The sequence below is a fragment of the Pan paniscus genome, chromosome 1 (assembly GCF_029289425.2).
Source record: "Pan paniscus chromosome 1, NHGRI_mPanPan1-v2.0_pri, whole genome shotgun sequence".
NCBI lineage: Eukaryota > Metazoa > Chordata > Mammalia > Primates > Hominidae > Pan > Pan paniscus.
Genome location: NC_073249.2, coordinates 97,991,871 through 98,018,246, shown reverse-complemented (window position 1 = coordinate 98,018,246; position 26,376 = coordinate 97,991,871). Strand labels below are relative to the sequence as shown.

The following is a 26,376-nucleotide window of genomic DNA, read 5'->3' as shown; positions in this document are numbered from 1 at the left end:
CCTTTTTTTTTTTTTCCTCTCTCTCTCTCTCTCTTTTTAAACCAGGCAAGAATGAGTCTGCAGCAACCCTGTTGGTGCAAAATAAATAAATAAAGCAACCAGGGAGGGCTGCAGCAAGCACCACTACAGGCTGGCAAGTGACAGGGCAGGGAGCCAGGAGGGAGGCTCTGGTGCCAGGGAGGGGTCATGCAATAGCAAGAACAGCAGGTTCTAGAGGATCTCTCTGACATCCTGATTCCCCCACTGGGGAGCTTGGGCCAGCCACCTTCCAGAGGATTGTCTTTTGGTCTCCCAGATGTGGAGCAATTCTGTGCAACCTCTAAATCTAAACGTTTCCCGTGGGTATCATTTATGGGAAGTTCTCAGTCTAGAGCATCTCCCGTGGGGCTCAGTTTGAGGCTCCTACAGTGGGGGTTCCTGAAGATTTGTTCACAGTCCTCACTGAGGGACTGCTCCACCTGGGGAGAAACTGCAGGGGTGGGGTGAAGGTGGGTTGGATCTGTATAATGCTGATGGATTGCTGAGCTGGAAACCTGAGTCTTGACCCAGGAATGAGACTGGAGAGCAGGCATGCAGGTAATCTAATTTAAGAATCTCCCCCACCCTCTGACACACACACCTCTTGCCTTTAAAATCATTTTATAAAGAATGGCACAAGTTGGGGTTTATGTTTACTCAGATGAACCTGTCCCCTTAGAGGACACAATCCCACCCCCAACCCCCCAACTCCACGACTGCCCATCATTGCTGTTAATCCCTCAGGGGAGGGTTCACAGCTGTTTATGAAGCCAAGAGAGGTTCTGGGCAAGATCACAGCTGGGGAAACAGGCCCAGGCCCTGCTCCCTGGAGTCCTCCATGCTGGAGTCAGCGGTGCCCAATGACGGGGTGATGTGATCACATCTGCTTCCTTCTCCACAACAAGAGCAGGGCTGGCAGGCAGGCCAGGAAAGTCCTCCAGGATCTGATCTTGCCTTCCGACTGACCAGTGCGAGCGACTTCTGCTTCTCTTGGGTCTTCTAGTGGTAGAAGACAGCTGGAGCTGGGGTGGTATTTGGATCACCCCAGACCCAAGATCAGTGGACTGGAGCACCATGGAAATGTTTGGGAGGGTCCCTCAGGATTGGGACTTTCCCCTGAGGCCTCTAGGCTCCTCCAAGCTGTGGCCTCAAGGATAAGAGAGATTGTGTCAGGTTCATGTGTCTCTGGAACTGCATGATTGCTGTTGAGTCTGTATGTGTTTCACCTGTGTATGGATATGTGTCTCTGATCAGATTTGTGCCAGCCCCTAAAGTCTATTTTTAAAGTGCACATAAGAGGTTTGAGTTTTAACTCTATGTCTGAGATGTTCTTGGCCTTCATTGTACCCTAGTCCCACACCCAAATCCCATAAAACAATTATCTCCAGCCTCTCATCCTCATCCCATCCATTTTTGGTTAGACCCCAGGTAAAGGGTAGGGTGCCCAAATACTTCCTTGCTGAGCTGGGAGGAAGGCAGAGGCAGAAAATGTAAAGCTCCAGATTCATTTTATACAGGTCCTTCTGGGCTCTCACTGCCAGTCTCTGAGCTTGATCCATCTCCCCAAGCCGAAGCCCAAAGGGAAATGCAATGAGGTATTTCAAAGGCTTATTCTTAGCTTCTGAGCTTCTGAATGAATTGCGTTCTATTCATCCAGGGAGCCCTGGATGCCCCTGTTTTCTTGAGGATGTCTTGGTCCCCCAGAAGTCCTTAAATCCCAGCCACCCCATGCCTTCCAGAAGCTGGGTGTGAAGGAATATGGGAAATGAGACAGGTCAAAGCTGAGGCTGGAGATGGTGTTCTGCCAGCCCCACCCTCTGGCGATTGTCCCACTGCCAGGCCGGCCTGCTGACAGAAAGCCAGCCGCAGCATCTGCTCACTTCCAAAGAGCTGGTGGGGACCACCCTCCAGGGTTCATGGGAAAGGAAAAGGGTGAGGGTGGAACAGGGTCCAGGGAGGTGGGCCAGCAGGCCATAGGGAGAGGCAAGGAGTCCCTCTTCCAGATCACTTGGACAGCCCCACAGGTGACTCGGTTTCAGTGCTGAAGAGCTCCTTGTAGAGTGGAGGGAAAGCGGCTTGGACCACGATGGGGTGGAGGTGCTGGAAGATCTGCAGCCTTTCCACATGCTGGCTACACAGGTTCCGAAGCTTCCCCTTGGGTGGCAGCTGGATATGGGTTAATGGGGAAGGGAGGGTCAATACTTCAGCTCTCCTCAGAGCAAAGAAGTCTGCTCGTTCTTCCTGGGCTAGGACAAACCCTCCTTGCCTTCCCCTTATGTACTTGGCACTTTGGCACCAGCCAAATCCCACTGGTAGAAGTACGTGTGTGTTCAGGACACTGGAGGGAAGCGAGAGTGGGTGGGGGACAGGTGAATGTTTTCTGGGTGAAGCCCTCAATTTATGTTCCCAATACTTCTAGAATGAACCTTGTCAAAGACTCTAATGTGCACTTCGTGCTTTTATAAGAGTGACTGTCTGTGACTCTTGTTGTATGCTGTCACATGCCTCTGCCTTTGTGCATGTTGTTCCCCTCTTCCCATTACTAATCCTTACCCTCTAGTGTCACCTCTCCTAAGACTATTTCCCTAACTGCCTCCCATCTGGATTAAGGGCCCTTCGTTTGGGCTTTCCTCTGTGTAGCACTTACTACATTGCAGGAAAATGGTCCAATTTGTCTGCCTTCCCACCCTAGATTTCAGCTCCTTGGCTGAGGTCTCTCTTTCCCTGTCTCCTCTGTACCTATCATAATGCTTAGCACATGGCACATGCTTAATAACTCTTTGAACTAAACAGACTTTCTAAGCAGGCACCTAACACTGCAAGTAGCAAACCAATGCTGCCAGCACTCAGCCAAAGGGGAGATGAAAAAGGCACAGAAACCAGTGAGCAGACGGAGGCAGGGAGACCTCACTGGAGCAAGGCTGAAAGAACAATTTATCTCTTGCAGTCTCCTCTATAACCAAGAGGCTTAAAAATGTCTCTTGCCTGCCATTGCCTCCCTCCCCCAGCTTAGTTTCCTTGGAAAGAGGCAGTCAGAGAAAAGCAGGCAGCAGGGTGTGATCCCTTCATATCTCCTAGATTCTTTCTCTTCCTCACCACTGCTTTATTCTGAGCTTTTTTGGGCTATGGCAATAGCTTCCTTCATTCATTCAACAAATATTTGTTGAGAACACATCTGGATCTGAGCTAGGCACTGTGATGGCCTCTAGTGATATATCAGATATATCAGTCAATAAAGTATAATCTGTACCTTGATTAAATTTACATTCTGGTGAGGGGCCCAGAAAATGAATATGTAGTGTGTCAGATAATAAGTTCTTTAAAGAAAACTAAAGCTTTTTGTATGGGGTTACTGGTTAGGAAAAACCTCTCCCGAATGAAGAGATGGAGTAAGCCATTTGGAAAACTGGGGGAAGAACCCTCCAGGTGACTACAATAGCAGGTACAAAATCCCTGCGACTGCGTTTGATGTGTTCGAGGAATAGCAAGGAAGCAAGTGTGGCTGCAATGGGTGTTTGAAGGGGCAGTGGAAGATCAAGTGAGAAAAGAAGGCAGGGATCATGTTATGAGCCACTTGACCATGACGCAGACTCTAGATTTGATTCTCGGCATCACAGGCAGCTACAGGAGGGCTGAGAACAGGAGTCAAGGCCAGGTGTGGTGGTTCACGCCTGTAATCCCAACACTTTGGGAGGCCGAGGTGGGCAGATCACCTGAGGTCAGGAGTTCGAGACCAGCCTGGCCAACATGGTGAAACCCTGTCTCTACTAAAAATACAAAAATTAGCCGGGCGTGTAATCCCTGTAATCCAAGCTACTCAGGAGGCTGAGGCAGGACAATCGCTTGAACCTGGGAGGTGGAGGTTGCAGTGAGCCGAGATCACACCACTGCACTCCAGCCTGGGCGACAGAGCAAGACTGCCTCAAAACAAACAAACAGAACAAACAAACAACAACAACAAAAACAAGAAAAAAACCACAGGAGTGGGGCATGATGAGATTGCATTTTTAAAAGGGCTACCGTGGGTGCGGAGTAGGTGTGGTGTGGTTGCTACACGGCAGATGAGGGTGGAACAGGGGCTCAGTTAGGAGGCCTCTCTTAAAGTCCAAGTGAAAGCTGAGAGCTGGTAGGGGCCAGGGTGGTGGTAATAGTAGGGAAGGTGATGTATTTTGAAAGCAGATCCAACCAGATTTGCTTTCCAATTGCTCTCCCAGATTCCTGTCTCTCCTCCTTCAAATCCATCCTGTAGCAGATTAAAGTTCAAGTTCTTCAGAGCACAGACTGTGTAAGTCATTGCTGTATCCTTAACACCCAGCCCTGTGCCTGGCACATAGCAAAGGCCTGCTTGAATAATTACATAAATGGTTCCTTTATACTGGTTCCAAAGTAAATTGCCTAAATGACAGCTCTGATTGTGTCATTTTTCTAGCCTTTGGAGCTCCCTGTGGCCTAGAAATAAAGCTTTAACTCTTATATGGCATTGAAAGTCCTCTCTGATTTGCCCCTGACCTAATTTTCAGGCTGATCATCTGGTGCTCTTCTGCCCCATCAGTCTATCCCAGCTCCTGATTTTACACTTTAGTGAGGATGTACCATGAGTGATTCTCCACATACACACTATTTTGCCTCCTTATTTTTCTCCTGTTGTTCTTGGTCTTCATTGTACCCTAGTCCCACACCCAAATCCCATAAAACAATTATCCCCAGCCTCTCATACTCATCTCATCCATTTTTTTGGTTAAACCCCAGGAAAAGGATTTTTTTTCATTTTTTTTGTTTTGCTCCTATTGTTCCCTAAGCCTGGAATGCCTGCCCCACCCCCATGAATGCCTGTTAAAATCTTACATCATTCATGGCCTAGTATAAATGTCATCTTCCCTGGGAAGTATTTATGACCCACTCCTTTTACCCCCAAATTATTTTTAATCCCTGTTTTATACTCTCATAACATTTTCCTGGTGTCACTTATTATAGTTATACATAGGGGACACAGGGATAGAAAGAGCGCAAAGAGCACTGGGATTCAATCTTGCATTTAAGTCACTGAAGTCTCCTGATAGCTACAAGGAGATTTTTTTTTTTTTTTTTTTTTTTTTTTTTGAGACAGAGTTTGCTCTTGTTGCCCAGGCTGGAGTGCAATGGCACAATCTTGGCTCACTGCAACATCTGCCTCCCGGTTTCAAGCGATTATCCTGCCTCAGCCTCCCAAGTAGCTGGGTCTACAGGTGCCTGCCACCATGCCTGGCTAATTTTTTTTATTTTTAGTAGAGATGGGGTTTCACCATGTTAGTCAGGCTGGTCTCGAACTCCTGACCTCAGGTGATCCACCCGCCTTGGCCTCCCAAAGTGTTGGGATTACAGGCGTGAGCCACTGTGCCCGGCTGCTACACAGGGAGATTTGAACACCTGTCCTATTGACTGGGTTGCCATGAGGATGAGAAAGCATGTCAGCAAAAGCACTCTGTTAATTGCATTATTATTATATCACATACCACATTCTACTCTATGTTAGAGTTAGTGATACACAGATCTCTTTTTCATACCAGATTAAAATCTCTTGGTGGGGGCAGCGACCAAATCTCTGTGTCTTTCCACAGTGCCTTGTACAAGCAGGTGCTGGGTAAGTGCTGGCTATATTAAACTGAATTGTTCCCTGGAGGTCCCTCCCAATTCCAGGCCCTCTAACTTTCCAGTCTTTATGCACGTGGAAGTAGCTGTTCATTCCCTTAGTTCCCACTGCTGATGCAAGCTCTCTAACAGAGCGTGGTACTCCCGCACTCCCTCCTCTGTACCCGCAGACCCCGGCCCTCGCAAACTCTGATGTTACAGAGCTGGCGATGGGCCTGGCCTCTTCTACCCCAGGGACTGCTCCTACCTTTGCCAGGATGCTTTGGCGATGAGTCTTGCAGAGATGATGATGAAAGGCCAGCTCCAGATTGTACTGCAGCTGTTCTACTTTCCTTTTCTCTTGGAGCCCTGGCCGATCTGGAGGAGGGGGTGGGACCGTAATGAGAACAAGAAAGAACATGGACATTAACTCCCAACAAAAGGGTGTATCTTTGTGGACATCTGTGCTGGATAGAGGTCTTCTAAGCTGAGCGCGTGCATGTGTGTGCCTTGGTTTGATAATGGTAAGCTCTGGATGTTGGGCTTGGCTAGCTGTCTACAAGGAAAACTGGGAAGAGATGAAAGGTATGAGAATTTCTGATCTCCTGACTCCAAGCTACCTTCTCCCTGGTAACCTGATATTCCACATAGCTCATTCAATGCTAGGCACTAGGATTCTGTCATAGGGGTAACAAGAGTTGGAAAAGAGCTCCCCCATGTACGAAAAGGGCTCCTGATAGAAGGTGGCCTTCCTGAAGGTGCCCAGGCCTGCACCAGGGGGCTTGCAGCAATCTGTGACTAACTTTTGCCCTGATTCTATAAAATATCCAGAAGTCATCTTTAAAGTTTTTATCTTCTAGTTTGAAGGGCATATTTAGGTGTCCACTCACTGGCAGAGCCAGAAGACTGATAGTCTCGATCTGCAAACTCAGGTTAGCAGCTTGACCCACTTCCCTAGGTTCTCTGAATATTTAGCATTCATCTGGCTCAGCCCAGCTACTCCATGCCAGGGGAGTGGATAGGATATCCAGAGTCTTCCTATTATAGGCATACAGCCTTAAAATTAGTTCACACAGAGCAGTGATTCTTAATCTTGGTGGCCTGGGGGTGGCTGTTAAAATTCAGTGCACCCCTTATCAATTACAGATGGTCCCAGTCTTATGATGAGTTGACTTACTATTTTTTGATTTTATGTTGGTGAGAAAGCCACTTGCATTCAGTAGAAACCATACTTTGAATACCCATGCAACCATTCTGCTGTTCACTTTTAGAACCATATTCAATAAATTACATGAGCTATTCAACACTTTATTATAAAATAGGCTTTGTGTTATATGCTTTTGCCAGACTGTAGGCTAATGTAAGCGTTCTGAGCACATTTAAGGTAGGCTAGGCTAAGCTATGGTGTTCCGTAAGTTAGGCGTGTTAAATGCAATTTCAACTTACCATATTTTCAACTTACGATAGGTTTATTGGGACATAACCCCATCATAAGTCATGGAGCACATGTACACTGGAATCTCTGGAAGTGGGACCTAGGCAGCAATAGTTTTTAAAGCTCCCCAGGTGATTCTGATGTGTGCTACAATGAAATCACTGCCATAGACTAACAATCAGACACATTTCTGTCAGGAAAGTGGCTCATTTCCTCTCAACCTCATTTCTCCCCACTTCCCACAACCCCACCTTATGCTGCTCTTGTCCCTCTCTGAGAGTCCTCTGAATCTTTATTTTAACTCATTTTATTTTATAGCAATACTGAGTAGGGCTCATTCTGCTATTTAAAGCAATTTCCCAGATTTAACTACATCTGAAGGTCTAGACTCTTCTTCAATATCTGCCATGCCCCTGCCACCTGAATGTCCTTCACCCAAGCCCAGCAACACTCACGGGCATTGATGAGAACAAGGGCTGTGTAGAGGGCAATCTCATCCTCGGAAAAGTGCAAGGCACTTAGGGAGTGGGAGAAGTCAAAGATGGAGCTGATGAGCTCGCTGCAGCCTGATGGAGTGGAAATGAGAAAAGTGAGAGAGTGGCTGGAGCGATGGTGCCCGAGGACACCGCCCTTATTGTGTTTAGAGCAGAGGGGGCAATTTGCCCTGAAAAGAGGGTGCCCTGGGTCACAAAGCTTTGCCTGGGGTTGGCATCAGAATCTTCCCTCTCATTTCTCCCTGTCCCTCACCCAAGGCTCGGAACAGCTCCATGCCACCGTATTTGCCTTCAAAAAAGACCGTGCGGTTGTCAGCATTGTAGGCCCGGCACATCCTAACCAGCACCACTTCCATTGCTCCTGGGCAGTGGGGAGAGAAGATGCAGGGACAGTGTCAAGCAAAGCCAGGATCTGACTCTGTCCCCCTGATTTCCTTAAGCCACCTCCCTCCACTTGGCTCTGTCCCCTTGTCCCCAGGCCTGCCCACCCATCCCTGGGCACCTGCTTTGAGAAGCACAATCTGGTCATTCTGGCAGAGCTCCATAAAGCCTGAGAGCCTCTTGGCGAACTCCACCACGTACTGAATGGCCTCGGTGAGGTGGTGGGCACACCGTTCCCACATCTCCCACATGGACTGCAGGGAGGGAGGAGGGTCCCGCTGTAGCGCTCTGTGTGGCCCTGTGATCCTCCTGAGCCCTGGAGCCCCACCTAATAAACTGCAAGGGGTAGGCTCTGAACTCCTATGTTCTTAACTAGCATTTTCAAAAGCCTGGTCTTAGCACAAATGCACAGATTCCTGCCAGTGAGTCCCACACACTGAGCACCTACCGGCTGCTGACACCGAGTTAGCTGTTGTGAGGGAATCCAAAAAGTATGAGATACAGCTTTGCCCTCCAACAAGGTACATCTTGCTGAGGTGAACAGGACATACAGCTGCCCCTTCCCCCACAAAGGTTATGCCCAAGGTCTCAATAACCTGGAGAAGCAAATGTGAAGTGCCAAACGAGTGTGTTTAGAGCAGGTGGTATGAGAGTGTGATCGAAAAGGCAGCATAAACTTTGGAGCCTGATGAATCCGAATTTGACTTTGGTTCCACCACTTTGTGACTTTGAGGAAATCTATTAACCCCTCTAGGCTCAGTTTCTGTCTGTTAAAAGTAGGAATAAATGCCACCCTCATAGGTTGGTTGTGGTAGGGGCTGAGGATAATTTACATAAAGCGTTTAGCACAATGCCTGGCAGAGAAGGGGTGTTTAACAAATGGTAATCAGGGTTCTGATTATTGTTATTGTTGATGGAAGAGGAGGAAGGAGGGTGCACCAAGGTCTGCATGGTAGAGGAGGTAGGATGAAGGCCAGGTACAATTTTAATAGGCAAGAACTAAGGAAAAGCGCTCATCCATCTGCTGGGGTGTAGACAGATACACACATTCGCAACTGTACATAGAAGGTGTGCACATGCTTGTTGGCCAGCCTGTGTCTGTGATGTCCCGCCCTGCCCCAGGACCCAGTCGTGCGCAGGTAGCCATCTCTGAACTCTCCCGGTGGGGGTGGGATATGTTCCCTTCCTGCAGGTCTCCTGGCCTCACCTTCCTCTGGTAGCCAGTCACTTCCTCCCGGGAGAAGATGTTGGAGCGCTGCCGCAGCAGGTCCTCCAGCCGCAGCTGGCATGTCTCCCTGTAGGACTTGCAGACGCTCTGCACCAGGTGCTCTGGGGCCGGAGAAGGAAGGCATGGCTTGATCTCAGCCAGCTCCTACGCCTACCCACGCAAGGGCACTTCTCAGCCTGGCCTATCCTGCTCCGCCTCCTCCCTCTGCCCCTCGTCTGGACCCCTCAATTCCCTCAGGCGCATGTTTGATTGATATGGGGTGCTGGTGGAAACCCCTCCCTCATCTCTACCACCCTCTCCACCTCCCCAGCTGCTCACCTATCTCTGTCAGGGAGGCATAGGGTGCCTCCGGTGTGCTGCGGAAACTGGGGCTGCCGTAGCTGTCTGGGCCCTGTCCCAGTTCCCCAAGCCCGGGATGCCTGTGTTCCTCAAAACGAAGTCCACATCGGTCAGGGGTCAGCTGGCTGCCTGTGCTATAGAAGCTCTCTCTGCCCTCAGCCTTGCCCCGCTCAGGGCTGTCTTCAAGGTGGCATGAGGCCCCATTGAGCCCTGCCTTGGCCAAGTTGTTGGAATATGAGGCCCCAGAGCCTGAGGCTTTCAGGAGGCCAGGGGGACAGGCAGAAGCCTCAGGCAGGTCAGGCGAGGAGCCCAGGGGCAGCTGCCCGTCTGGGAGCCCCAAGGTGTAGGTGAGGGTATCTGCTCCTTGGGCCCCTGCTGGAGGGGTCTTGACCACTGGTTCCTGTTGCTGCTGTTGCCGCTGCTGCAGCTGTTTCTGCACTTCTGCATGCAGGCTGTCCCTCTGCTTCTTGGACATGCGGCCAAACTTGACAGCTGAAAGAGGTCCAGGGACCAGGGGTTTATGAGGCAGGAGAACATGGCACAGGGCAGGGTCAGGAGGCATTTGGTCATTAAAGGATTAACTTGCTGCTCTCTGAATGGCTGACTCCAAGCACAGCTTCTCTAGCCTTTAGGGAACTTATGCTCAAGACCCTGTCCACCTCTCACTCTTGTTTGCTTCTGGGGTCTGTCCAGTCTGCCATTTCAATCTGCTAAGCAAAATCTTCTAAGTTCTAAATCAGATTTGAATCATGGCAGAATTCAAGCAATGAGTCTAGGCTGGGGATTCTGGCCTCCAGATCTTGGGGCTGGGGGTGGTCGAGCAGAGGGCCTCAAGCTGTATTGGGGTCACCTCGCCTTTTTGGGAGGGTCGGAGGAAGAGGAGAGCTGAGAACACAGGTCTCCCTGTGGTCAGGCCTGCAGGCTCCCTGGTGACCTAGATACTCACCACAGCCCAACCCGGGCTCCGCGGCTTGTTTCTGAACATCCTCTTCTGCTCTCTCTTTCCTGCCTTTTTACTCCCCCCGCCACCCCTCCCAGGTGTAGGGGCACAGCCCCTCGCCCCGCCTGCCCCTTTGCACCCCTGCGTGCTTCCTTTTGCTTTGTTATTTTGGGCACTGAAAAATGCTGACGGGCTCCTTCTGGCTCCTCATCACCTCATGCCCCCCCAGCTCCACCCTAGGCTCCTTCTGTGGTGGTGGAGGTGTGCAGGGGGACTGGTGAGGAGGTGGTGGGTGAGGAGGGTGGATAAGGCACCAGGAACACCAGCCCTCCCCCACGACCACCCTCTGGTTGTTCTCAGGCCAATTCTGTTTCCATTCCTGGCTATAGTCCTGTGTCCAAGTATGGGAATGGGGGATTAGAAAAGGAGATAGAGCTAGAACTACAACAACAGGGTAGCAGGGGAAGGTGCCAGAGCTGCATGGGAGCTGGACCAGAGGGCAGCAGAGTGAGGAGAATTCGTTCCAAGTAAGAAGAGATGAAGAGGTATGGGACCTTGGAAAGAGGATGTTTGTTCTAGCAAAGCCTAAAGTTGGGGACTCCAAAGAACTTTGATGGGGGTGACCCATCCATCCCTGCAGGGGAGGAGACAAGGGGTTGTAACGGGGAGGAATGGAGAGGAGACCAGAGGATGGGCATTCTTGCAGGTTAAGCCTTGTCTAGCTCAGCAGGCCAGGCTGCCCCTCTGGAGACACCAGGAAAACCCCAGGGGGCTGTCAACTTGGCCTCACCATCTCGGGACATGCCCAGCGCCAGGCATTTCTGCAGGCGGCAGTGCTGGCATCGGTTTCGGCTGGTGCGGTCGATGGGGCAGTTCTGCTGACGGGTGCAGGAGTAGGCCGCGTTACAGCGCTGGCTCCGGCGGAAGAAGCCCTGGGGAAAGCAGGTGGAGGGCAAGACTGCTTATCCTGGTCAGGCCCAGCTCACTCACAAAGGCCTCCAGCCCACAAGCTCTGGCAGCTTTTCTACATCCCACGACCTGTCAGTTTTCTCTCTCCTCCATCTATTTGTGTAATTGCAATTTATCCTGTAGTCATTTCCCCAGCTTAAGACAGGGCCCTGCCAGTGTTGAGGGCCCTGCAGGAAGGCGCTACTCATTTTCCTGGCTGCCCAGGAGATCATCCCTGGAGTCAGAACAAAGGCCATTAACCCCCTTGTTTATCTCTAAGGAGACACTGTGTGTGTGTGTGTGTGTGCGCGCACGCTTGTGTATGCACACGCACATATGCATGCATACACATGCCTATGACTCACCTTGCACCCCTCACAGGTGATAACCCCGTAGTGGATCCCAGACGACTTGTCCCCACAGATTTTGCAAGGGATCACTTCAATTTGTGCTGGAAGAGAGAAAGAGAAGTAGGTCAGCCCAGGAGGCTTTTCTGCATTCAACCACCATGTACCTGGGCTGCAGATACAGGTACCTGGTGCTTCCCCTACTTCTCCAACCAGCTCCAGCTTGCTGTTTCCCTCTTGCAAAATGGAAGGGGAAGTGAAATGCCAAATGCTTCTCAGCAAAGGGTGTGAGGAAGCTGTGTTTGTTTCACAGAGGAGGGGAGTGTTGAGGGGTTGCCGGGAGTTGTATCAGTGCTATGGAGGCAGAGAAAGCAGCTGCAGAGGGGCCACCTGCTCAGCCCTTCGAGTTGAAAAGCTCCAGTTGCCTCCCTCCCACCTTGGGACATAGGACTCCTCACGGCCTCACAACACCTGCTTCCCGCCGAAGGGGCTTCCTCTGTGCCTCCCTCCCTCGCTGGGGCTCAGCTCCCATGGGCAAAGTGTAGGGTATAGCAGGAAGATGTGGTACACAAGGGGTGGGGGATAGGCAGAGATGCCAGTCCTCCCCAGCCAGACAGTGAAGGCTCAGGGAGGTGCTATACAGAGACAGGGTGAGGGGGTGGCAGGGAGGAACCCAGGAAACTGGGGCTCAACACCCCAGCTCTGCTGGATGCCTGAGAGCCTAGGGAAAGAATTAGCCAGGGCTCTTAGGCTCTTGGCCCCAGAGCAGAGAGAGGGTGGCTTTGTGTACATCCGTGTGTCTGAGTGTGAACACTTATGTTTGTACAAAGGCATCTGTATCCATTTGTGTGAACATGAATCATCAATGTTAAAAATGGCTGAGACTAGAGACCATCTCATTCAACCTCTTCATTTACCGATGAAGGACTAAGCCAGATGAGGCAAAGCGGTTGGGCCACGGTCATAGGCTAGTTTGCCTGAGAGCTGGATCTACATCCCAGTTCCCCTGAGCTTTCCATTATGCTGTTCTGTGTACCTGTCTTTTGGGGTACACATTTCAGTGGGCATGTTTGAAGGTGTGCTTGTGGGTGTGCATATGCAAGAAAAGTATGTGTCATTTGTGAGCCTACGACATATCTGGTTGCTCCTGCGTCCACACGTGCATATTTGTATGTTAGTGTCTGCTCATGGGGCACTAGGACCCCAGGTTCTCTCTCCCACTGAACTCACTGTAACCTGTACCTGCTTCCCTACCCCTGTGGTTTGCTGCTGGCCCTAGGCTCATCTCTGCTTTGCCCTGTTCCTGTCAATGCCCACGACTCTCTGCTGAGCTTCATGGGACCACAGGAGGCCTTCTCCCAGCTCTTCCTTGAAAGGTAGCTGGGCAAAGCTTGGGATCCCTGGTTACTGTAGGTGTTTTTAGCATTTCCCAGAGCACATGGGTCTCTTTTCCACCATCACTGACCTGCTGCCTCCCCTCTGAGTGGGGAGCCCTGGGGCGGGACAGGCCAGAAAAGTGAAGAGAAGGGCCAAAGCCCCTTTTAATCTATGACATGTCTCCCACCAAAGGGGCAAAAGAAGTGGCAGCCTCTCTGGAGGGCGAATGCACATTGCTGTGATCTCACCTCCAGTCCCTGGCCTGGACACTGGTCACATGTAGGGCCTGTTGATGTGAAGTGGGCAGGGAGACCATGGCTTGCCCGCCATTCCCCAAAATATTATTTCCATCATTCTTAAACCATCATCCCTCAGGCCAGACTTGAGGTGAGTCAGAGGCAGTAGCTGACCCTGACGGGGACAGGGCACATGGGTATCTGAAATCCCTTCGTTAGCACTCAATTCCTCACCCAACCCCCAGCCACACGTGCCTGCCCAGCAGCAAGCTTCCAGTGCTCACACTGTAAGCTGTGGTCCCCCCAGGATCAGGCGGTAAGTGAGTTTTCCAGGTTCTTTCCAGTAAATTAAGAGCAGATTTTAATACATGGAGGGGAAGAGAGAATAAGAGGGCACTGGGTGTCTGGAACAGGGGCAGAAAACGTTGGGGCCCCCATACTTCTAGTCACTTAGATTCTCCCTCTAGACCTGTGTTTTCTTGTCAGCAAGATCAGGATAAAAGTATTATTGCCTGTCCATGGGGTGATTGTAGGTAACAGAGAGTAATGAAATGATATCACCCATGGAAAGCACTGTGTATTCAAGTTACTCCTGAGCAGAGGTCAGGCTGAGATGACCAGTGGGCCTGGCAAGGCTGAGAGGAGCACTCGGGCCCTGTGGACTCTGTTCTTGCCCAACACCTCCCCCTCCAACACTGTGGCATCTCTCTTTTCAGTGGCCTAAGACCAGAGATGGGAGAAACCAACGTGGGCCACCCAAAAAAGTAAGCGGGAGGGAGATTAGGCCAAGCCGCAGTGGGAACTCGGGCTCTGGCCCAGCAGTCAACCACAGGCCTCCCTGCCTCTTCCCTTCTCCAAGAGCCACATCCGCGTGCGTGTGTGTGCTGACCACATGGTGACCCCAGACACATCTCCCTGCCCCATGCTTGACCCACTGCTTCTCCTGGCCCTAGGAACCTCACAACAGTGTCACCAAGACCTTGACCTTCTCATAGGAAGATGCGGCCAGTCAAGGACCCCCTTCGCAAATACCCATGTTTGGGGGACACCAAAGCCTTGGACTCCAGCCACCTGGTCAGCCCATCCTCCATCCTCCCAGTCCAAGACAGAAGTACCCAGTGAGACAGACACACAAGGCCAAAGACTCTGAGCTAGAATGTCAGACCCCCTAGCCTCACTGAGCTGGAGAGACCAAGAGGTTTGGGTCCAGGAAAAACAGAGACATAGATCTAGGGATGGAGAGACGGCTGCAGAAACACTGAAACACAGAAAATCCACGCTTGTATCCTGGCCTTTGCCCAACCCATGGCCCCCTCAGCACTTCAGGCCCTCTAGTCCTGCTCCCCCCTCCTTCCCCTGCCACCTGCACTCCCTTCAATGCCATCCACCCAAACCTCAGAAAGAAAGTACCAGTGCTGTGTACATGAGGGTGTGTGTTACTTGTAGAGAAGGGGTGGGGGAGAACGGGAAGGGGGCTGGTAGACTTGGGGGTTGGTGAGAGGAGCTGAAAACACCTCTGATGATAACTCACCTTCAAAAGCTACCCCTGGGAGACACGTCCCTGAAGCAGCAGGTGGTGGGAACTCAGATTGGGGAGAAGGAGCTGAGTAATCACAGGATTACTCAAACTGTTGCCCAGGAGCCAGGCCTGCCAGGAACTTACCATCTAAGGGCCTGCCAGTGCCAGGAACTAGAGCCAAGCAAAGGTCAGGAACCTCGAACCAGCCCCTGCACCACTGCTCCCATGGCAGCCCTAACTCTACCCTCGCCTGCTGTCTTGGAAAGATCTTTGCATCTCACCTGCAGCTCTCTCACTGTAGCTCTCTCCTGAGAGAGAGCTTTCTCCAAAAGAAAACTCCAATTCCACATCTTCCAAAAGGAGAGACAAATGGCCAAATGCACCCGCCAGCTCCTTAAGTCATCTAATGACTGAATGACTATGGCTTTCTGCATCTCAAACAAGATTACCTGGGGATCTGAGGTGGGACTCAAGATTCTGCACTTTGGTCAGCTCTTAGTTGGTGCCTAAGCTTACTGGTCTTCAGCTTATACTTTGAGTAGCAAGAACTTAGTCCCTATTCCTGCCTTTTTGCCAGGCTGCTCCTTCCAGGGAGTGGGGCTGGGGTTGGCGATCTTTTCCTGAGCTCATTCTTGTATCTTTTCTGCCATCCAGTGTGACCTCTAAGACTTCATTCTGAGACAATACTAGAAAAAGAAACTGAATCTCCTCTGGATTGCTTTAGAGACTGAAGTACCCCCAGGAGCATCCTAGTAGCTCCTCCTATGAGGGGAAATACGGTAGAGGCAAAGTCCTCCATCCTCCTCTAATCGAGCCTCTCACAGCTGTGAGATTCAATGATAGTGCTTTGAGTACTTCCAGAGCCTGGCCCTGTGCCAGCTTAGGAAGCCAACCCTGGGCCCTGTCCAGGTGCCCTATGCCACAGAGAGGAAGTGGTAGGAGCAGGGGAGGGGCTGCAACCCAGGGGGATCTCTCCTCTCAAACCCCAGAACCACCACCCCCCCACCATCATGGTAGAGAATGGGTTCACACAGAGAAACCCCGGGGTCCTCATCTCCTCCTGGTGCCTCGTCAATCTAGAGCTGGGCCTTTTCCTCTCCTCTTTCTCTCTCCTTTTTCTCCAGTGGATACTGATTAAGAAGAAAGGATAATGATAGACATAAGCATTGGCTGAATTCTTACTCTGTGCCAGGCTTTACATGCATTTTCATTCAATGATCACAACAACCCTGTGAAATAGGCCCTGCTAGTATCATCCTCATCTTACAGATGAGAAAACTGAGGCCTAGAGAGAATAAACAGCTTGACTAAGGTCACACAGCCAGAAGTGGCAGATCTGGCATTTGAACCTAGATCTCTGTAATTCTGCAGCCAGTGCCCTCAAGCCTTAAGCTATATACTTTATGAGGATAAGACGCCCAAATGCACACCGGAGACCTGGGTAGAGGACATGGTTATTTGGCTGTAGGGGTAAAAGTGTGAGGTGATTGTGGTGGTCTAGGAACAGAATTCACAGAGGAAACCCACAGAACTAAAGCCAGGACTCCTGTTTGTATAAAGATCCCAAGAGATATTATTCCCTCTGTCCCAAATCTTCCTCTGTGGTCCCAGCCTCCTCCTGCCCTTACCCCTTTCTCTAAGGCCAAGTGAGATGACTTATATATCCCAACAGGGTTCCCGGGGACTCCTCAGGAACACCACAGCCCCTTTAGGGTATAGACTAGGTTTCCATACATCTTGGTATGCCTCCCTTTGCAGAATGAATGAATGAGTGAGAAAGAGGAATGCATCTCTTTCCTTAGCTTGAGCTCCTCCTCTCCCCACAGCCAGAACTCTCTGTCTCGATCCCCACCGAGACCACAGCTCCGGTCAGGGGTCACTTGCACACCCCAACCTGTCACCAGCCTCCCTCCTTTCTCAGCTCTCAGTTCCCCCAGCTTCTGCAAAGCTGGAAACCAAGGTGGTGGGTGCCACCACAGGGGAGCAGGAGTGGGAGGGCTGGGTGGGGGCTGGGGGAGAAGCGGTTCTACCTGGCGAACACTACCCCCAGCCCAGGCCAGGGCCCTCACCGCAGCTCCTGGTGAGAATTTTCTGCTGAAACACCCAGATCCTGGGGCTGAGAAAATAGTGAAGCTAAAACTCAGGTGGGCGAGGGAGAGTCTGGGGTTTTGAAAAGCCATGAATGACAGCCAGCCAGCCACCCGAAACCCCCTCCTGGTGCCTCCGCCACCCCCACAGTCTGGGACTGGAGAAAGGCGAGTGAAAACAACCAGTGAATGGGGGAGGGGATGAATCACTAGGAGGAAGCTCTGGCGAGTGGGAGCCCAGACGTCACCATCAGCACCTTCCCTGCCTTCAGGGCCATCTGTCCCTCATCCCAGAGCACCTTCACTGCTCCAGGAGGGTAGTGGACCCAGAAAGACCTTGGCTCTGGCCCTGAGGCCCTGCCTTGTTACTGTCCCTCCCCCGAAATAGACATCTCCATCCTTTTTGAGCCTCAGAGCCCCAGGGAAGGGGCTGCACTGCAGCAGCAGGCGTGGAGGTGAGACTTCAGAAAGGACTAGCTATATGGGAACAGGAGCACGGGCCTTGGGCTGCCTGCCTGGGAGAGACCTTAGCCCTTAGAAAGTCCTGTTCCCTGTTAGTTTGAGTCAGCAGCACAGCGGCAGGGGATGGGGAGGAGCCCTTGGTAGGGACCGAATATTTTCATTGTGCTGGGACAAGCTGAGTCTTTTCAGAGTCTAGCACCTTGGGCTCGGTGGTTTGGTATTTCTGTTAGGAATGGGAAGACAGGGAAAGAGAAGGGTGCTGGAGTGATGAAAGGAAGGAAGAAGCCCTTCACGGAGTCCTAAGATGGCCCTGGGCTCTCAGGGTGATATCTGTGTACCCTGGGGACTTGGAGTCCTTTCTGGCCCACTGTTCCTCATGATCATGACCAAACCTAAGAAAGATCAGCTCATAGACAGTGACCTCACACCCCTCGGCCTCCCACCTCCCCATCCAGGCCAAATGCCAGGGCCTGAGTGCCTATTGGCGCCATGCTGGCCATGCCCTTAGGGGAAGATGTCTGGGCTACCCTCCGTCTGGCTGGCTGGGAGTCTCTTTGGCGTACAGACACATTATCTCCACTTGACAGCAGCAGGTCGGATGGCAGGGTGCTGGTGCCATCCTTGTCAGAGCCACCCTACTTCCCTCTTACCGCTTGCCTAGACCCTGTGTCTCCCTGTCTTCCCTTTACTGCCAGTTATCTTTTCTCTCCGCCTCTCCCTGTGTCTATGTGCCTTGTGATCTTCTGCACTCCAGCTCTGTTTCTGGGCTTCACACCTTCATGTTTGTTTGTTTGTTTAAGAGACAGGGTCTCGCTCTGTCACCTAAGCTAGGGTGCTGTGACATTGATCATAGCTCACTGCAGCCTTGAACTCCTGGGCTCAAACGATCCTCCTGCCTCAGTCTCCTGAGTAGCTGGGACTACAGGTACATGCCACCATGCCCAGTTAATTAAAAAAAACTTTTTTTGTAGGGACAGCAGCTCACTTTGTTGCCCAGGCTGGTTTCAAACTCCTGGCCTCAAGCCTCAGCCTCCTGAAGTGGGATTATAGGCATGAGCCACCATGCCCGGCTGCACCTCCACGCGTTTGGCTCTATTGGTGTTTCTCCAACCACACCTCCAGCTGGACATTACTCTCTCCCCAGGTGTTCCAGAAACTCGCCCTCTGAGTTGGGCCTCTGCATCTCTCCTTATTTCTTGATTTGTTTCTGCTCCTTTTGTCGGGCCCTTGGTCTCTGGGTGTGTCACAGTCCCAAGCCCCATGTGCTTTGACTTTTGCCATCGGCGGTTGGAGGGGCTGGTGGTGGTTGGCACTCATTGGGGTCAGATAACTTGGGGCTATGAGATACCTGTAAATGTCCAAGTGAGAAGGACCAGTGGCACTGACCCCCTCGTTGGAGGAGGCCCTCTCTCCTACTTCCCCGCCTGGGTGGGGCTGTGTGTGTGTGGTGGGGGTGGGAATAATGGAGAGCTGGCCAAGTGTCTCCCTCAGCCCCTCCTGGGGACTCCTGCCCCGCTGCTGGGCTAGAAGCACACCTAGTCATTTCATCCCAGGGTTGATTTGCTCATTAGGGGCCATCTCTGGGAAGACCAGTCTGCCAGCGTTTGCTGCTAATAGAGAGAAGCTAGAAGGGAAACGCAAGCTCCAAGGGGCCCTTTCCTCTGTGTAGAAGCTGTTGGCTCTTCTCTCCAGCCCTCCTTATCCACCCCAGCTCATATGCCTGCACTGTGGCCTCAGTCCCTGTCACAGAAGTGGAATTCTTTTCTTTCCTTGGTTTTCCTTCCTTCTAACCTCTGGGAGAGCTGAGTCTCCATCATCACCCTTGGGGATGCCTGCCTTAGGGCACTGGGCTCTCTCTTGGCCCTGGGCCTTTGGAACTGGGAGACTCTCCATAGTTGATTTTGTTGTTCTGTCTTAAAATTCAGCTCCCTTGTTTTGCGGATGGTAGACCAGGGCCCAGTGACTTGGCTTGTCTAAGTCTATATGGCTAGCCAGTGATAGGCGGCACAAGTGCCTGGTCTTACACTGTCAGTCCAGGGGTCTTTCCAGGACTCAATACGGCCTCCCTTCTGTGGCTTGTGGGAAGACCCCAGGTTGAAGCTGGGGCTGCTTCAGGCCTCAGCCACAGGGGCATGGGGCTTCCCTTTTCCTCCTTCACCTTGTGCTCTGAGAGCTTCTCTGGCTTCCCTGGCTTCCCTTCACAACAAATACGGGGACTTCCTGAGGTTGCCCACCCTTGCTCTGCTGGAAGGCACAGGAACCCCAGACATCTGCCCACCAACTGTTGGCCCAGGGCTCCAAGCCAGGAAAAGGGTGAGGCCGAGGTCTTTCCAATCCCATCTCCATTGCCTTGCTTCCCCGGTCAAATGGGTGACTGACCCTGGAGAACCACACACACACACCCCCCCCACACACACACACGCACACACACACATGCACACACACGCAGGCATGTGCCCGGGTGCACCCTGACTGGATTCCACATAGTCCTCATGTCCCTGGATTGGGCAGAAAGCCTGGTGGCTTTGAGGCCTGGACACGGGGATTCTGTGCCCTGCTGCCTGCCAACCTCAGTTGACTCTGGCTGTCCTGTTGCTTCAGAGCACAGCAACTGCTCTGGCCTCCTTTTACTCACAAGCAGGCTGGAGGCACAGAGGGAAACACTGTAACAAGGGAAACACTGTAACAGGAGAGTGCGTTCAGGGCCCCTAGTAATTACCAGCCCCCATCAGATACCAGCTGTGTAACGTTGGGCAAAGTACGCGGCCTCCTTGGCTCTCAGTCTTTTTGTAAAATTAAGGGCCTGGATACCTCAGATACTTTTGGAGGTTCTTTTTGGAACTCAGGAATTCCTCAACAGTCCTCTTACCATTGCTGCTGTCAGGGAGCCGCCTGGCCAGCAGGACTCCCCAGCTGCTCCACCCATCTCCCAACAGATCTTGACCTTGACCAGGACGCACCCTGCTTTGCTCAGATTTGCTCACACTGTTCCCAAGACATCCTCCTTTCCAGAGGGGTGACGACAGGGTCCAGGCTCCCCCGCCCCCAGGTGGCCCCATTCACTTACTTCTCATGACTGAGCCTTGGCTCTGCCGGCCTTGGCTCCCTGTCCTTCTCAGCAGGGGGTGGTCCAGGAGTGGGGTGCAGCTGGCGGCAGAGGCGGGGCGAGGCCCTCTCAGCAGCGCCTCAGCCTGAAGCTCTGCACCTAGCTCTCTCCCCCAGTGCTTCTGGACTGGGGGGTTTAAGCTCTGCACCACACAGGTGGCCAAGTGACAACCCCCCACCCCACCCCCAAGGGGTGCAGTGAGTAGGATGACAGGCGCCCCACGTGGCCAATCTGGGCCTGGGGCAGGGTGTGAGGGGAGGGGCAGCCAATCGTAGGGGGCGTTGGAAAATTCCAAAACCACATGCGACAGCCACACGCGGTAAAAGCTGTTTCCACCCGCCAGGGTAGTTCTGGCTGGGGAGCCAGAATGGAGCTCACACGAGCCTGAAGCCAAATTTCTACTCCTCCTACCCCCGAGGACCTTCCAAGCCTGACCCTCTTTGCCAGGTGACTTCAGGGACAGGGATGTTTTTAGAGGTAAGTCACAGGATGTCTGCCTGGGGTGGTGGCATGTGCCACCTGACACCCTGTGGACTGCCAACAGCCATACCCAGTGTGGTGCAGCCTGGGGGGCTGTCCCACCACTCCCATGCCCACGCTCCTCCCTGCAGACACCACATATATCTTGCGCTAGGGAATACATGGAAATGATAGAAGCAGTAATAATCACCAGGCAAATACCCACAATCCACAGAAGGAAACCAGAAATTTCCTTAGGAGCCAAACTGCTGAAATTGGAGTGTAGATAATGATCATCATCACCATCATCATACTCATAATCATAATAATAGTGCTTACTATTATGTGTCAGAAATGGTTCTCGATGTTTTATGTGGATAATCTAATCCTCACAAAATACTTTATGTGGGCCGGGGGCAGTGGCTCACGCCTGTAATCCCAGCACTTTGGGAGCCCAAGGCGGGTGGATCACCTGAGGTTAGGAGTTCGAGACCGGCCTGGCCAACATGGTGAAACCCCATCTCTACTAAAAATACAAAAATTAGCCAGGCATGGTGGCGAGCACCTGTAGTCCCAGCTACTCAGGAGGCTGAGGCAGGAGAATCGCTTGAACCCGGGAGGCGGAGTTTGCAGTGAGCTGAGATAATGCCACTGCACTACAGCCTGAGCAACTGAGTAAGATTCTGTCTCAAAAAGAAAAAATAAAAAAAACTTTATGAAGTAGCTACCATTATCCTCATTTCGAGGAGGAAAGTGAGACACAGAGAGGTTAAGTAACTTGCCCAAGGTTACACAGCTAGTAAGTGGCAGAGTCAGGATTCAAGCCCAGGCAGATTGGCTTCGGATCCCACTTGAAGGATGGGAGGGTTTCTCTGGTTCAAGTCTGCTTTTGAGGGTGTCTCAGCCTGGGAGGTCCCTCGGTATATGAGTCTCTCTGGAGTGTTTTTTGGCCTGGGGGAGGGGGGTCCTTCTCAGGGGCCAAACAATTCCAGAGACCTTCTCAGCCTCTTAGGTGCTCTGTGGGGTACATTGGCTTTGAGAGTCCCTCTTCAGGGCCCCTCAGTATTCAGGCTCCCTCTTGGTCTGGGGAGTTCCCCCGGGTTCCCCATCTTGGACCCCCATCTTGGGGTTGTCTCAATTCAGGAGCCAATTTTCAGAGTCTCTCGGCCTGGGGGAGGCCTTAATGTCTCCTGGATTCTGTGGGGCAAACTCCTGAGAGGTGTCTGATCTTGCTGGGACTCCAGACCCTCTCATCCAGGCACAGGCCTTTCCTTGCCTTCCTGGGCCTTCCTGGGGCTTCAGGAGCTGGGCCGTGGAGTGGGGGAGAGGCTGTCAGCCTGGATCCTCAGGACAACACTCTTGGGGTGGGGACACAAGGACTGGTGGGATGGGAAAGGGATAAGGAGGTATAGTCCTGGCCGAGGTTTCTGAGGTCAGGGGTTAAGGGTAGGAATAGGGTTTGACCTCTCCCAGTTCCTGCTGCTCCGAAAGTCCCCCTACTCCCCCCACCCACATAAGGTCCGTGACCCCCCTCCCCCAGCTCACCCGCGTCACTCCCTGACCCGCTTTCCTCCCGGGGCCCTGCTCAGCATTTCCGTGGGGCCCTGTGGCTAGGGGCAGGCGAGACACTGATCAGGATTATGCTGAGCAAAGCAACCCCCACCCAGGAGGAGGTAGCATCCTGGATGGCCCTCAGCCCTGGGCTGCCCAGCTCATGGAGAAGGGCAATGCTTTGCTCTCTGAGATGTCTCTACTTGGAACAGGGAGGCTCTAGACAATTTTGGCATTGGGCGAGATGGCAGTGAGCTCTCAGGAGGAACTGGCAAGGCAGTCAATGGACGGCTATGGAGAAATGGTGTGGCCACTCCTACCCTGGAGGGATCCTCTCGATTCAGGGACCCATGCTCACAGAAGGGCACTCATGGCCCTGATGGGCATAGCTTTGGGACTGTGTGCATTCTCTGGGGGACTAGCCTTTGCCACAAACTAGGAGAGGAGAGCTGATGTGCTGAGTGGTCCCTAGAGAGGATTCTTATTCACTAGCGTCCACTGGGAAGTCCTCTCTGAGCTCTAGTGCCCTTCTTACCTGCTGTAGTCTGGCTTTCAGGGCCCCAGGACACAGAGTGCCCCTGTCCATTCTGTTTCCTACAGAGATAAAGCTCTCCTGCTCTCTAGTCCTGCACAGGCTGGCTCCAGGCTTGTTCACACCTCAGGATGTGTTAACCACAGAGATGAACACCAAACCTGGCTCAGCACCACAAAGCCTGGTGCAGGCTGGGCACAGTGGCCCATGCCTGTAATCTCAGCACTTTGGGAGGCCGAGAGGGGTGGATCACAAGGTCAAGAGTTTGAGACCAGCCTGACCAACATGGTGAAACCCCGTCTCTACTAAAAATACAAAAATTAGCCAGGCGTGGTGGTGGGTGCCTGTAGTCCCAGCTACTCGAGAGGCTGAGGCAGGAGAATCGCTTGAACCTGGGAGGTGGAGGTTGCAGTGAGCCGAGATTGTGCCATCGTACTCCAGCCCAGGCGACAGTGTGAGACTCTGTCTCAAAAAAAAAAAAAAAAAAAAAAAGCCTGGTGCAGGCTCCCTGTCTCCCTTGGCAGCAGCGCTGAGTTCCTGAGTTCCTGAGGCCACCCCGCCTCCGCACACCCCCTACCTCTATCTCCTTCCTTCCCCGGCCTGGCAGTCGGCCCCCACCCCCTCCCATCTCCCTGCCTCTGTCCAGCATTTCTCCTTGCCTTTTTTCACAAGGCGGTTCCCTTTTCCTTTGTTCTCTCCTGGTTTCTTTACAGTGTTTCCTTTCATGCTTCAGGCTTCTTCCTCATCTCCTCCCATTGCCCTGATCTGTGGTTTCCTCGCACCTCCCCTTGCTTTCCTGTTGCCTGCCATCTCTTCCTGACTCCTCCACCTCTGTCCAACCTCAGTCCCCCCACAGATCATTGCTGAATTATTCTCCATCTCATTATGCCCCAGCCATTTTCTTGCCCCGGACCCCCTACTCACAGGTGTGGGTCTTCTTTGCGGCCAGCAGCTCTGTAAAGACAAGAGAGGGGGTTGACGTCAAAGGTTGAAGACCATGAGGGGCTGAGACACTTTCCCCACTCCTAGGATCCCACTGCCGCACTCCTTCCCTCAGAGCCTGGTGTCTGAAGGGCAGGCAGGCCACCCCCTGCAGTGCCCCTCTCTCCTCCTCTGCCCTTGGGCCACACTGGCCCTCTTCCAGGTACCTAGAAGTGTCAGGCTCCTCACTGCCTCTGGGACTCCCCCAAGCTGCTCCTTTGCCTAGAATGCCCGTCCCTCCTGTACCCCTTAATCTAGCCAACTTCTCTTTCTCCCTCAGGTCTCTGATTATGTTTCTTCCTTGGAGAAGCCACACACACCCCCTTCCCCTGCCCTTGTGCTGACACATTTAGCTCCTTGCATTTTATTTCCTGGCACTCACCATGTCACCAACTGTCACCTAACTGCTGTAATTGTGTCATTGTCTATGAAATGGGTCTTCCCTGCCAAATTGTAAAGCCCTGTGAAGGCAGGGACTGTGTTGGTCTTATTTACTTTGTAATTTCATTGGAGGTGCACAAGAAATATCCTACAGCCAGAGTTAAATCTCTGTGGGACTGAAATCTCTTGGTTGCTTATCTATGCCTGAAAACACCAGGGCTTCAGAGATGTGGGGGTTGGGAGTAGGGGGAGAGGATGTTTGGAGGAAGAGGAGGGGAGAGTTGCAAATACAGACCCCTCTCTGGCTTCCACGGGCCAGGCTTCCCTGGCCTACCAGCCTGAAGAGGAAGGCCTCCCTTCTCTGCTGCTGCTGCGTGGCCGGGTCTGGGTGGAGATTGTGCAGTAGGGAGCATGAGTGGGTCGATGGGGGTCACATGGATACTCGGACCTCCAGGGGGAGCAGCCGTTGAGGGGAGGGCCTTAGCTGGAGCATGGTTGGTGGGTGGGGGGGTGTCACCCATTCATGCAGTTAACATCTATGAAACACCTAGCCAGGGAGCCCCTGGAAAGAGGATTCCCCTGCCAGACCTTGGCCCATTTCCTACATCCACATAGCAGCTCATCACAGAACACAGGGCCAGTCTTTTGTCTCAGAAAGCCCTTCAACCATGCCCTATACCCCCTATAGCTTCCCTAACCTCTGACTCTGTTCTGTTATTTTTTTCCTTCTGCTGTTCAGTCTTGACACCTGACACACACACACACACACACACACACACACACACACACAGTGCCCTTCTGCCCAGGAGATGCTCCCCACTGGCAGGCCGTGGTCACTAGGCTGTGTGGAGGCGAGTGGCCTGATGGCCTGGGCTCTGCTGGGGTGAGGGAGGAGAAAAGACTGCCCCGAGGTGGCAAGGCCCCACCCAGCCCCTCCCACCTCCCCTTGCTCCTGCCTGGCCCCACCCAGCTTCCTCCCTGACGTGGCACCGGCTCCTGGCCTCTAGCCTTGCACCTCAGAGCAGTCCTGTGGTGGGGGTGCTCCCCTTGCTCACCCAGGCAGCCAGTTCTTCCTCCACCAGGTGGCCCTGGAGCTTGGTGGCTCTGGCCCTCAAACTTTCCTCCTCCATGCTCACAGCTGACCAAGCCTGTGGCCCTGCGATCCTGCTCTGAGGGGGTTCCTGACTTGGACCATGGGTGGGGCCAAGGACGGCCTGACATTCTGTCCTTCCCTGCTGATGGCCCAGTGCCCCACATTCTCTGCAGAGATGAAATCCCACATCCCTGGGTGAGTGGCGAGGAAAGGACCAGGCTACGTGGTCATGGGCAGCTGACAGGGTGTGGTTCCCCCTGCCACACTCCCCAAGTCTGTCACTCCTTAAAGGACAGGTTTCTCCACTGGTGAATGAACAGAAGGTGGAGCAGCCAGCCTCCCAGCCACTGCTGTCTGGGGTCCTGGCCAGATCAAGGAAGCAGTGTCCCTGTGCCTCCTGGGGTAAGCCCACACCTGGGAGGGACTGTCCACATTCTGACCCCTCGCTGGGTCTAGATCTGGCTCCCCTGACTTGGCTCTTCCCTCCCCATCTACCCTCCAACCTGTTCCTTCCTTCTCCCGCTTCTCCCTTTCTTTCCTGTTTCTCTCCTTTTGCGATTTCTTCTCCTCTGTCATCTCCCCAGCCCCTCCTCCTGTTTCTCCTCCAGTTTCACTCCCTGCCAACCCAGGGCTTTCTCCTCTGCACTCTTGTCCCTCCCTCCCCTCCTCACTTCTTGCCCAGTCTCTTGCCATTTCTGCCCTCCTCTGAACCTCCGGCAGTCTCTTCCACCTGCAGGCAGGGCCATGGGCCTCTTACCCCGTGAGGCTCGGTGCTGTCTCTGTGGGGCCCTGTCCATGGGGCAGCTCCCTTGGTGCCGTCCTGGCTGCCCTGGCTGCCCAGGAGGGCAGGGAGCA

At 52.8% G+C, this 26,376-nt stretch overlaps 1 protein-coding gene across 3 annotated transcripts; it reads right to left on the bottom strand.

The window, feature by feature from the left end:
* Positions 1 to 624: 624 nt before the first annotated feature.
* On the bottom strand, positions 625 to 26,376 carry RORC (RAR related orphan receptor C). 3 transcript variants are annotated; one of them, XM_003817227.5, is made up of 11 exons: positions 26,279 to 26,376; positions 23,991 to 24,020; positions 11,756 to 11,841; positions 11,233 to 11,374; positions 9,482 to 9,994; positions 9,143 to 9,264; positions 8,057 to 8,189; positions 7,808 to 7,915; positions 7,516 to 7,626; positions 5,894 to 6,003; positions 625 to 2,184 (listed from the first exon to the last, which is right to left on the bottom strand). In XM_003817227.5, the coding sequence occupies exons 1-11, from the start codon at positions 26,316 to 26,318 to the stop codon at positions 2,023 to 2,025; spliced, it is 1,557 nt and encodes a 518-aa protein (XP_003817275.1). In that variant the 5' UTR covers positions 26,319 to 26,376; the 3' UTR covers positions 625 to 2,022. The 3 variants fall into 3 exon arrangements, with proteins under 3 accessions (XP_003817275.1, XP_003817277.1, XP_034791365.1); XM_003817229.5 differs by lacking the exon at positions 26,279 to 26,376 and adding an exon at positions 25,484 to 25,685; XM_034935474.3 differs by lacking the exon at positions 26,279 to 26,376 and having other exon boundaries at positions 23,991 to 24,433.